At 40.0% G+C, this 12,645-nt stretch overlaps 1 protein-coding gene across 1 annotated transcript in view; it reads right to left on the bottom strand.

The window, feature by feature from the left end:
- The window catches only part of morc2 (MORC family CW-type zinc finger 2), a 91,796-nt gene extending 84,367 nt beyond the window's left edge, over positions 1 to 7,429 (bottom strand). The window contains exon 1 of the mRNA XM_072587959.1: positions 6,931 to 7,429. Coding sequence (XP_072444060.1) covers positions 6,931 to 6,998 — 68 coding nt within the window. The 5' untranslated portion in view covers positions 6,999 to 7,429. The remainder of the gene's footprint in view (positions 1 to 6,930) is intronic.
- Between the last annotated feature and the right edge of the window lie 5,216 nt (positions 7,430 to 12,645).

The following is a 12,645-nucleotide window of genomic DNA, read 5'->3' as shown; positions in this document are numbered from 1 at the left end:
CTGAACATTGCGCAATCTTTGGCAAACAATCCCACTTCTGACCTTATGGTGGAGAGAAGGTCATTGATGGTTGGGCCTAGAACACCACTGAGAAACTCCTGCACAGATGTCTTGGAGTTGAGATGACTGACCTTCAACAACCATGACCATCTTCCTATGTGTCAGGTATGATTCGAAATTTGAGTGTTTGCCTCAATATCTACTGATTCCAGTTTTGCTCGGGCTCCTTGATGCCACACTCAGTCAAATGCAACTTTGATGTCCAAGGCTCTCACTCTGCCCTCACCCCTGGAGTTCAGCTCTTTTGTCCATGTTTGGAACAAAGCTGTAATGAGGTCAGGAGCTGAGTGGCTCTAGCGGAAGCCAAACTGGACATCACTGAAGAGGTGCTGATTAATAGCACTATCTTTGACATGTTCCATTACTTTACAGATGATCAAGACTAGACAACAGTAAGAATTACTCAGCAGTAATTGGCCGGGTTGAATTTGACCTGCTTTTTATGTACAGGATAGACTTGGGCAATTCTTCACAATGCCTGATAGACACCAGTATTGTAACAACTTGGCTAGGGGAGCGGCTGGAGCACCAATCTTCAGTACTATTACTGGAATCTTGTGAAAGCCCATAGCCTTTTCAGTATCCAGTTTCCAACCTTGATTCTTGATATCAAGTGGATTAAACAAATTGGCTGAAGACTGGTATCTGCAATGCTGGGAATCACTGGAGGAGGCAGTGACAGATCATCAACTTGTCACTTCTGGCTGAAGAATCCTGTGAAGGCTACAGGCTTATCTTTTGCACTGATGTGCTAAGTCTTCCATCATTGAGGATGGAGATATTTGTGGAGCTTTCTTCTCCAGTGAGTTGCTTAATTATCCACCACCATCCATGGCTTGATGTGGCAGGACTGCAGATCTTAGATCTGATCGTGGGATCATTTAGCTCTGTCTATCACTTGCTGTTTGGTAGCTTTACCATCTTCAGGTATACCTGATGCTATTCCTATCGTGCCCTTCCACACTCTTCATTGAGCCAGGGTTTAATCCCCTGGCTTGATCGTAATGGTTGAGTGGGGGAATACGCTGGGCCATGAGGTTAAAAATTGTGGAATACAATTCTGTTGCTGTTGATGGCCCACCACGCCTCATGGATGCCCAGTCTTGAGCTGTTAGATCTGTTTGAAGTCTGTCCCATTTAGCATAGCAATAGTGCCACACAACATGATGGAAATTATTGTCAAAATGAAGGCAGGCCTTTGTTTCCACAAGGATTGTCTGATGGTTACAATTACCGATATCAGGTAAAGACATGATCAGATGCAGATTTGATGTCCACAGTCATTTTGTTTATCACACATTTATCATCTCTCATTTGGTTAAGGTACAAGGTGCCTAGCTTGCCTGTGATTCCTATCTACTCCCTACCCACTTTTAATGGTGCAAAAGACAGTTAATGCAAAACATTAACTTGCGGACAGCATACAATACTCAATGGTAGCGCTGGAAATAAGAGGGAGAAATTCAAAGCAGTTTTAAGAGATGTTTGGTTAATAAGTCATGCAGAGAAGCACTATTTCGCATACTGGATATGGCTTAAATATCAATGTTAGATAACCACAAAAACAACTGCCCACTAACTACTAACAATGTGAGCATTAGTTCTTTATAATAAAGATATATTTATCTTATAAAGAACAATATAAATTGTCTTAATGAAAATCTTTGCAATCTGTAATTCTTGGTTTCCAAGTGTCAGTTATGTGCATGACTTCACTGCCTCGGTCTCATCTTGTATCCATGCAAAAAATCTCATTGCAGTATTTATTTTACTCTCTCTCGGGATGTGGGCATTGCTGACAAGGTCAAAATATATGTTCCATCCTCAGTTATCCCTGAAGTGATGGTGATAAGCCAACTCGTTGGGAATTACTGCAGTCCATGTGGTATACCTAATGTTGTTAGGAAGGGGTTCCAGGTCTTCAACCTAACGACAAAGAGGGTGAGGTGAGGTGACAGTTCCAAGTCAGGGTTGAATGGGATTTGGAGGGGTACTCACAATAGTAAAGATAATATGTTCGCTGTCCTTGCCATTCTAGGTGGTAGAGGTTGTGGGATTGGAAAAAGCTGTGAACTAAGTAAAGGTAAGTTGCTGAAGATGGCACACATTGCTGTCACTGAGTCAAGGGTGAATGGGGCACCAGTCAACTGAACGGCTTTGCCCTGGACGTGTCAAGCTTCTTGACTGTTGAGGAAGCTGCATTCATCCAGGTAAGTGCAGTATTCCATTACACTCCCAAACTACCTTGTAGATGGCAGACAGACAGAGAAGACAGGAGGCAAGTTACTTGCCACAGGAATCCCAACCTCTTGACTAGCCCCTCATGTCCTCTTTAAATATTTCTCCCCTCACCTTAAAAATATGACACCTAGTTTTGAACTCCCCCACCTTCGGGAAAAGACTTTTGCTATTCATCTTGTGTCCCTCATGATTTTATATTTAAATTTGCGCTGATGAAACACGCATTATAGCTGAATAACCTGTACAACACTTAAAAGGATTCCAGAAAGGATGGCACAGTGTATGAAGAAAAGGAAGTGCAGACAGATGATTTAGATAACTAGATAGTCCAAGTATGATTTCACCTGCACCTATGTGATAGAACTGGACAACGAGGGCTCTTATGGCATGATGGTAATGGGGAAAACGCGAGGACTGCAGATGCTGGAGATCAGTCAAAAAGTGTGGTGCTGGAAAAGCACAGCCAGTCAGGCAGCATCCAAGGAGCAGGACAGTCGATGTTGAACATAAGCTCTTCATCAGGAACAGTGGTAATGGCCCTACATCTGAATCAATAAGCCTAGGATCAAGTCCCATCTGGTCCAGAAGTGTGCAATAATATGAACAGATCAATTAGAAAATGTCTGAAATTGGACAACAGAAATGAGACACTTATGATGAGTGCAATGAAACAGGGTGCTATTTAGTCACTGTACGTTTGGTCTAGACACAAGTTTAAATCTCAATAGGGCAAATTAAGAATGATACATGGTCTTATACCAAGAAAATAAAACAATGATTGTCGCAACAATCTAAATACTTTACATCTTTTAGGCAAAAGGCTTTCCATTCCTACTTAATAGGGCCTAAATGCAGCCCGTAACCACATATAATGAGGCTAAATTAATTAAGAGGCCCTAGCAACTTCTCAGCAACAACTGAACAAACAATAAACAGAACTTTGCCAATGTCATCTACCCACCAGAAACAAGAAGGAATAAAGCACAACAGATACAGAATATTATTAGCTACTTAGGTCATGGCCATTTTGTTGCTGTGGATGTGATGAAAGCCTGACTGGAGAGATCAGAGTTGTGAAACAGATGAACACAAGTCCAACAGGTGATAACCAGGGTACCCATCCCAAAAGGACAGCATTCCTTCCCCCCAATAAGTGCTGGCGTGTGCTGGACAAGAAATATGGCATTAAGCCTTCCAAAAGCAAATGCATTTAATTTACACCATAACTGATAGTGGACACTTAATTTTGAGTTCCATGTAGTTCAATCACCACCTCAAAATAATTCCATATTCTGTGCAGTCAAGAGGGTTCCCTTCTCTTCACCCTCAGTGCATTTAGCTTTACTCTCAATATTTTTTCTTCCAATCAGTTATGCTGTATTTGATTATGCCCCACACATTTTCAACCCATATCAGATCAAGTCTTTTGCCTAGAGGGCCCATTAAAATTCAGTTCTGCCATCTAGCCTAGAATTCAATAGAATTCACAACTGAGTTTACTCCTTATACTCAGTGGCAATGTACAGAAACATGTAGTAGCAGGACAAATTAGTTGGCAAAAAACTGAACTCTGCAATAAAAATTAATGGGCTGTCAACATAATAGAAATTAAAAAGGTACTTACTGTCCCTTATTACACATACATGTATGTTAGAAACAAACTGCTGACAAAAAAAGTTCAAAGCAGAAGCTTCTTTATTGTGAGATCAAAGTCCAATGGATGTGCCTTGGCATACTGGAATCTTTATAGTTTAATTAATCAGTTACTCCTCGACAATAAATAGTCTACCATCAACATTTGCTGATATCTATCAGAAAACTAGTTCTAACCTTCTGTCTTGGAAGGATCTACATGAAATACCTTGATATTAATCTCAATTTTCATTTCCTTAGCTCCAAACAACAATACTCCACTTGTGACAAGTCTATGTCCTCTTAGCCCTATATATTGTACTCTTGATTACCTGCATTTCAACAGAAATCCTCACAATGGAAATAAACTGACAAAGGAACTTCCTGTTCAAGCAGAGAGGAGAGCTATAAGGTAAGTGATCAAGAACAATGTAATAAAAGTTCATCACCTAGTCACTAAACAAACATCTCTCCTAGATGGTGCATTCCCGTAGGATAATTACTGGAGTCTCCTGCATTAGAGAGTGTGGTTAGGATGCCTGGTACCAATATTTAACCAGGCTTGGAAGCAAGCAGTAGATGGAATAATCTTAACCCAAAGGAACTTCAATAGATCTCATATCAATATTTAATTCTTTAGATTCATCAATATTTAAAAATTTTCAGTTGCTTTTATCCCAACCTGAAAAATGTTTGGACTGCGACGTGAAACCTAAATTTGACAAGCCCAAGAATTAGATCCATACATGACAAAGACTATGATTACACCAGCTGATTTCCCTATGACTTGCGGAACCAGCTACTTAAAGTCCAATAAAAACTTAGACACTAATCTGTTGCATCTGATAATATTCATTAATTCGGGAGGAGGTCCCAAACACATTGGGATGGGTGCTTTGGGTAACCCAGTGTCTTCAGATGAGGAGTAAAAATACTTCTACACCTGAATGTTATTTGACTGTGTTTTGGAAAGTACTCTTGACTCCTGCCAAAGACAAGACCTGGCTTGCCTTGATGCCCTTTGCAATATTGTATTTCAACCAGGGCTGTCCAACAATCAGAGGCTGAGTAAACCAGGATTATCGCCTCTGGAGCTTACAAGAATACAAGGTGATTTCACCAAAACACACAAGATTCTGAAGAGGTTTGACACAGAGGTTGTTTCTGCTGCTAAGGGAATCTAGAACACGGTAGACATTCTCTCAGGATAAAAGGGATGCTCTTTTGATACCCAGACAGGAGAAATATCTTCACTCAAAAGACTGCGCACCCTTGAAATTCTCTACTTAAGGGAACGTGAATGCTTTATTTGAGGTACAGGTAGACAGATGCTAGATGTCTCGGATATGGGAGTAAAAGTGTGATAAACCAGTTACAATTGTTTTGAATGGTATAGCAGAAGCTTGATGGACTGTATGGGCTACTTCTCATGCCATTTCTTGTTATGTTTAAGTTCCTCCTCAATGTTTGCCTGCATTTGTATGCGAAAGACAGAACACTGAAAAATGATCTGCACTGTCACACTTGTTTAGCAGCTGTTACCCATTCCAAAGGTACAACCTCGAAACAACTTTAAATCTTCTAATCTGATCACATCACCGCTACCTTTATAATATGAATGTACATCCAGAAGAATTAAGCTAAATGCAAAATATTTTGATTGCTCTGGAATGTTCCAAATAATCTACCTTACAGATTAACCATGGAGGAAATTTCATGACTTGTTACAAGCGTGCAACTATCACTTCACCAGCAAAAACAAAAACTGGATTTCCATCTAGTGTAAAGTCCAAGCATACATAGCACCATAAAGCAGTCGACCATTCAAACCTACTCTGCCAATCAATATGAACATGTCTGTTCATCCAGCTCAGTACCCTGTTTCATCTTTCTATCTGCATCCTTTGATCCTTTTAGTCCTACGAACTGTATCAACATCTTACTTGGAATTCTTCAATATTTTGGCATCAACAATTTCCTGCAGTAGAAAATTCCAACAACTCACCATTCTTCTGGTGAAGAAATTACTCAACTCCATCCTAAAAGGCAAACCCCATATCCTTAGACTGTGACCCCGGTTAATGATTCCCTTATCATTGAGATCATCATTCCCACATCCACCCTGTATGATCCTGTTAGAATTTTACATGGCAAAATTTCTTGTCATTCTTCTAAACTCTAGTGAATATTGCCCTCAGTGATCTAGTCTATGTGCTAGTCCTGCCATCCCAGGATTCAGCCTGATATAGAAGAACACAAGCCAGTTTCTTAGGCTGAAAAACTGCAAAGTACATCTACTACTTTAAAGCATTCATTCCACATAAAAATATACAGATCATGTTGATTTTAAAAATGCCCTGAAGAAATTAAACTAAACAAATGATAAAGGAGCATGAACCTAAATGCAAAATGGAGTAAAGACTAGAAAAGTAGGTGGTCTTTTGTGGAGAAACCTCCCAAATAATTTAAACATTCTTCTCCTTTTAACAAAATGTGGTTAATCAAATGCATTTTCAAACGGATTATGCTACACAGCAGGCCTGTCCTTCTATGACTGTTGGCTACCTCACATTGCAATTTGTGTTAAAGTATAAATATCTTTAGAAATTTTTAGATTAGTCAAAAGGGCTTCATTAACAAGTTGATGTTGTCCCACCTTGCCAATAGCATCCTGCCTCGACACAAACTGGCCTCTATTTTGATGAGCTCGAATAAATCCACACCTAGATTGCACATCTTAATCTGAAGGCATCTTAATCTTAATCTTAATATGCACATTCGTCTACCGCTGCCAGATTAAGAATTTTTTTTGCGTTTTAAAAAGAATAAACACTTCAGAACACACCCACACGCAGACATTAATAAAACGCGAATTCAAGTGACAGGTTTAAGGAAACGTTTATATATGAGGACAGACTTTCGAAACAAAATCCATGTGATACCGAGAACGTTCTCCCCGATGCAGACGCGATTTTCTCACCCTGTCTGGATACTCACGAGTTGGTGTGTAGGTATTCGAAGGTCAGTTGAGCTCGGTTAAGGCAATTGTAATTGGTACCAGCCATGGCGCCTTCCCTTCTCCGCGAACACAGCGCCCCGGGTTTCTCAGGGCCGCCCCCTCGGTTCACGCTACAAGTCTCGGGCCTCTTTCGTTCCCCTCTCTCTCCCCGTGCATAAAATTTCCTAGCCACATTTATCGTTCACTTTATTAACGAACGTCTTCCTCCCACTCCTCCTTTTCCTTCTGAAAACACGGCCGCTCCTCGCCAAACCGTCACCCTTCAAAACCTCGTCCTCGGGCCCGGTTTCGGTGCTTCAAGTCAACCGCCCGCCTGGGCCGCGCGGCCTGGCCCGATCCGGTCCGGTCCGATCCGATCCAGCCCCGTCTTTCCTTTCCAGGCCCCAGTTACCTCAGCGCTTTCCCTCAAGCTCCGTCCAACAACCGCATCCAGCGCCAGCAAGAGACTCTTTGAAAAGTAACTGCAGCCACCAGCTCGACTGCGCAAGCGCGAGACTAACCCAGCCTCCACCCGCACCACGCCTGCGCCACAGAACCTCTCGTGGACGCTGCGGCGGAGGCCGTACGGCCCCTCGTGTCTGTGCCAGCTCTCTGAACATGCAATTCTCGCACCTCCGCCTGCCAACTCTACATATCCTCTTTTAAAAGAGGATAATTTGCAACGCTTCACCTGACCTCAAAATTGTCTTCGTCAGTGCGGTCCAAATCTTAATCATGAACTGCGTCCAAGTTTTCCTTCACAGTCACTTTTGTGTCTTTATCATCAATTATTTTGAAATCCGTGCCCTCTCATTCTCGATCCCTTCACAATTGAGATGTCAGTGGCAGGGAGAAAACATAATGGTAAGATTCACTGTTCTATCCTTAATATTCCCATTTCCTCAGATCATGTTCCATATTTAGAATTTCCAAGTTATTGTTCCTAGCCACTCCCCTGATCTATTAATTTACTGTGTTCCGACATACTTTTCCTGCACACCATCACATCCAATTAGAGATTGTGACCTTATCTTCAATTCTCCTTTTTGCTATTCTCATCCTTAAATGTCAGTATAATAGTAGTCACTCAATCCTGCCCCCAACCACCCAAGTTAACCATCCCTTTTTTCTCCGTAATCTTTGCTGGCTTCCATTTTAAACAGAGAAACTTTTCTTCCAGTTTTCACTCAATTATATCACTTTCCACACCAAGATGCCTGTCACTCTCCACAAGTATATGTTGGAAACATTCAGGTCAGGCAACATGTTAGTATAAAAAAGCTGTTCAGCAATCTTTAATCATTGACCTTAGATATTACAAGGCCTAATTAATCCTTGCATTTTGTTTATATTTCAGATTTTCAGAATTGATGTTGAGTTCAGGCAAATTTTGGATTTGTCCGTGAAGATCACATTCACTGTGCCACTTGATAGACAAAATCTAAATTGGGACTCCAGGAGGAGCTCTTAAACCACTGGAGCAAGTTTTACAATGACCATTCCTGTGCTGTACAACAGAGATAACTTTGTACTAACCAGTTCGATTGTGATGAGGTCAGCGAGATGAACATACTATATGTATATAGTCTCTATACATGGCGTTTGATGATGTTGAAGGAGTGGGACAGTTGAGCTTCCTCCTCAAATTTTGTTGTTCACAGAAATTCTTTATCCTCTGCCTGCTATATAACAGCTTGCAATCAATGAAATCTCATCAATAGATCCACCACAGACTAATACTTGTGCAACCTGGGGTCAAGCAAGGTTTTGTCACCACATGAACATTTGTCTTGGCATCTTCTATGAAACAACATTTCACCCTATATCAGTTAGACTTTCTGCTGGAGTGGAAATTCTCGAAAAGATAAATGGGAGACTGTTCAACCTGTCAGACAACATCCACTGAGAGAGAGCAAGCTAATGTATTGAGTCTGATAAATCTTCAGCATTTGTTGTTAACAAGTTTTGAGAAGATTTGTAGCTCAGGTTGAGGGTCTAGATGTAAGTTTGCTCGCTAAGCTGGTAGGTTCTTTTTCAGATGTTTTGTCACCATGCTAGGTGTGAAGCACCGGTGTTAGTGACTGGCTTTCTATTTGGGTTTAGTCTTTCTCAAGTTAGTTAAGTAATTTCCTGTGATGTCATTTCCCATTATTTTTCTCAGTGTGGTAAATGGGGTCCAAGTCAAGGTATTAGAGTTCCAGTTGGAATGCCATGCTTAGAGGAATTCTCTTGCAAGAACCTTTACAAACACTACATTGGACAAACAGGCGGAAAACTAGCCACTAGGATACATAAACATCAACTAGCCACAAATAGACATGACCCACTCTCACTAGTATCCTTACATACAGATGAGGAAGGACACCACTTCGATTGGGAGAACACATCCATCCTAGGGCAAGCCAAACAGAGAAATGCACAAGAATTCCTCAAACAAGGCATTCCAACCAGAAGTCTAACACATTGGCTTGGACCCATTTACCACCCTCTGAGAAAAAGAATGGGAAATGACCTCACAGCTGAAAATGACATCAAGGAAAACTAAGATTTAAATAGAAAAAGTGTCACTAACGCCAGTGCTTCACCAGAGGCTCACTGATATTACCTAGTATGGTGACGTAACATCTGAAAATGAACCATCTGGCTCAGCGAGCAAACTTACATCCAGCATTTGTTATTTTCAGTACAGACTCCAGCATCTGCAGTAATTTGCTCCTAACTGTTCAATCTGTGTCCCCTCCAGTCCAGAACCAAGACTACCCAACCTATTGTTGATCTGTACTTTAGATGACGTTTGCTCGAGCACACATTCAAAAGCGAAGCTTTAAACTACTATTGATGCAATCACAGGAGGCACATAAAATAATGAGCCTCAAGCTGAACATTGAAATCAAAGGTCCTTTTTCCACCCGTAACATTGCCCGACTATTATGATCCATGGCGAGCCACTGGACAATGTGGATCAATTCCTATACCTTCAGAGCCTTCTATCAGCACAGGCCAATATCAACCATGAGGTTCAACGTCACACCTAGTGTGCAAACGCAACCTCAGTCAGAGGAAAAAAGGTGTGATTGATGACAAATATTTCAAATGTACGAACAAATCCAATACCAAACACATGGTCATCAGGATAGCAGTGTTACCAGCTCTCCCATATGCATTTGAGACATGGACGATATACAACAGACACATCAAACTCTAGAGAAATATCAGCAGCAGCACCTGTGCAAAACCCTGCAAATCCACTAGCAGGATATATATTTTAACATCAGTGTCCTCCCTCACACCAATATCTCTGTATATAGGTACTGATTACAGATGCTCAGCTGCATTGAGACCAAGCACATGCTTGACACGAGATTTTCAAATCAGCTCTCTGCTCCAAGCTTCATTACAGAAGAGGGCCTCCAGGAGGGCAGAGGAAATGCTTTGAAGACATCCTCAAATCCTCCCAGAAAAAATACAATTATGAGAATTTCTCATCCAAAAGTGGGCAATTTGGAAAAGCTGCATCCAAGGAGTCATCCATTTTAAGCATCTCTGATAGGCCCAGAGCTAGGTCAAGTGCAAACAGGAGGAGCATGGAAGAACCAGAGCATCCCACCCATTTGTTTCAGCTAACATCACCTTCCCACTCATGGCAGGGTTTGTAGATCCAGTATTGAATGATTTAGTCACTTCCGGACGCAAAACACAGAAGTGGAGGAGGTCATCCTGAATCCTGACAGAATGCCTAAGTAATGATACAACTACATTAAAAGGAAAACTGCAGTTTAGGATCTAGGCTGTAAAATGAACAACCCTCAGCAGCTGGAACAGTGTTGAGTCTATGGTCAGGTTTCTTGGGGTTGGAACAGAGTACACAATTGTTGGATTACATCATATGTAAAATATCACTTTCTATGTAAACAACTGGGACCTGTGAAGATAAATTTCACTATCAATTTGTTTAAATTCAATTTACCATGACAAGCAATCAGTAACATAAATTATAGTCAGGTAAAATAAAGTATTTGGAAAAAATGGACAACATTTTGAAATAAAGTATGTTTAAGGCAAAGGTGAGCATTTAGAGTCGTAGGGATGTCCAGCATGGAAATGTTTCAACAAAAAGTTACTTCACAGAGTTGCAGAATTTGAGGCAAAAAATCTTTTAACAATTTTTTTTAAAACAGAGCTGCAGAAGAGAACTGACTTGACGACAATTTAAGCTAAGACACCATGAGAAATTTGAAAAATGAATTTGTCTAAGAGGTACAAACCAGAAAGCAAACGTTATGTAAAACTGAAAAAAAGCATTTAATCACAGCATTATTGAAAATACCTGCAAGAGAAATTGTTCACAAGGGTTGCTTGAGTTTTGGACTGTAGAGTCAAGAATCAGCCTGGACATGTATATTATCATGCCATCATACATACATATTAATAATTTATAGCAAGCATCTTCCTTACTCATTCCAATTAAACTAATTTACAGCCCCTTTCTAGGATCTTGAGACTTATTAAAAATATATCCACTTTGAGTTAATGTAAGTATAGTTTCAAAATTTCAGCGTTGTTAGTATCTGCTTAGCAAATTTGATTCGTCAACATCATCCAATTTGTGCTAGAAAACATTAGAAAAGGTTTTTTTCCCCAAAATAGCATTTAATCATATAAAAATGTCAGAATTACACAACAGCTAGAAGGACCAAATTCAGAAATCTGATGGTTAACCAGGGTTGTCTCAGAAAACATCAGACAAAATTCTAACGTAAACAACTGTCAGTGCCATCAGAGACAATCGAAATTTCCAATCATTTTCCCAACCGTTTCTTATAGCAAAGATAACTGAGCTGTCATCAGCCACAGTTGCTACAGATGTGCCTTGATTAACATTGTTATGAGTGAAACTCTTTGGGGAGGACCCAATCAGAATGACTGTTGTAGAGTTTGCAGTAATTGTACATGGAATATAGTGACAAATGTTGTAACACAACCAGTTCTGAATTTTAAAAAGGCATAGACCTCCAAATAAAGGATAATTATGAAAATACATCATTGCTATAATGAAATTATTAGATAATTTTACACAACACAAATTTTAAAAGACACTTCTTGTTCTTAATGTGATTAATTCGTATGAAGAAAGACTACATTGACAGTATTCAGCAGGGCAGCGTTTCAAAGGAAAACATTAAACCTGGCATTTTCTGAAGCATTCAACAATGGCCTTTTAGAAGAACAGCTTTTTTTCTGATGACTAATTCAGGTTTCATTTTTATTACATCACCTTATAAAACATTAATTTTGTGCAACTGTATTACAGTTTTTATTTAAGCACAGCCTAGAAAATATATAGACTAATTTCAAGTGATCAGCCATACAATACTGAGAAATCCATTTACAGCCAAGATTAAGAACAAACTCACTGCAATAATTCATAAAGGGGGGTTGATAGATAAATTTACTTTGCCAGAACTTGGTATCAAAGATACTAAGCAAGTTTTACAACCACTAGGCCTCAATGGACATAGATCGTAGATCTCAATTAATATCTGTCTGCTGCAGACCGTTTTAAACAAGTCAACAAGTTTTAAAGACTTACATTTCATTTGTTTAGCATTGATCATTTTGACTAATGACTTCATTTAGTTAATTATTTAATTAAGGCACCAATATGTTATCACACTCCGAAGAAAACTATGTTTTTATAATTAGGAAACAAGAAA

The sequence above is a fragment of the Chiloscyllium punctatum genome, chromosome 17 (genome assembly GCF_047496795.1).
Source record: "Chiloscyllium punctatum isolate Juve2018m chromosome 17, sChiPun1.3, whole genome shotgun sequence".
Lineage (NCBI taxonomy): Eukaryota > Metazoa > Chordata > Chondrichthyes > Orectolobiformes > Hemiscylliidae > Chiloscyllium > Chiloscyllium punctatum.
Note: the sequence above shows the minus strand (reverse complement) of the source record. Positions and strands in the feature narration are given on the sequence as shown.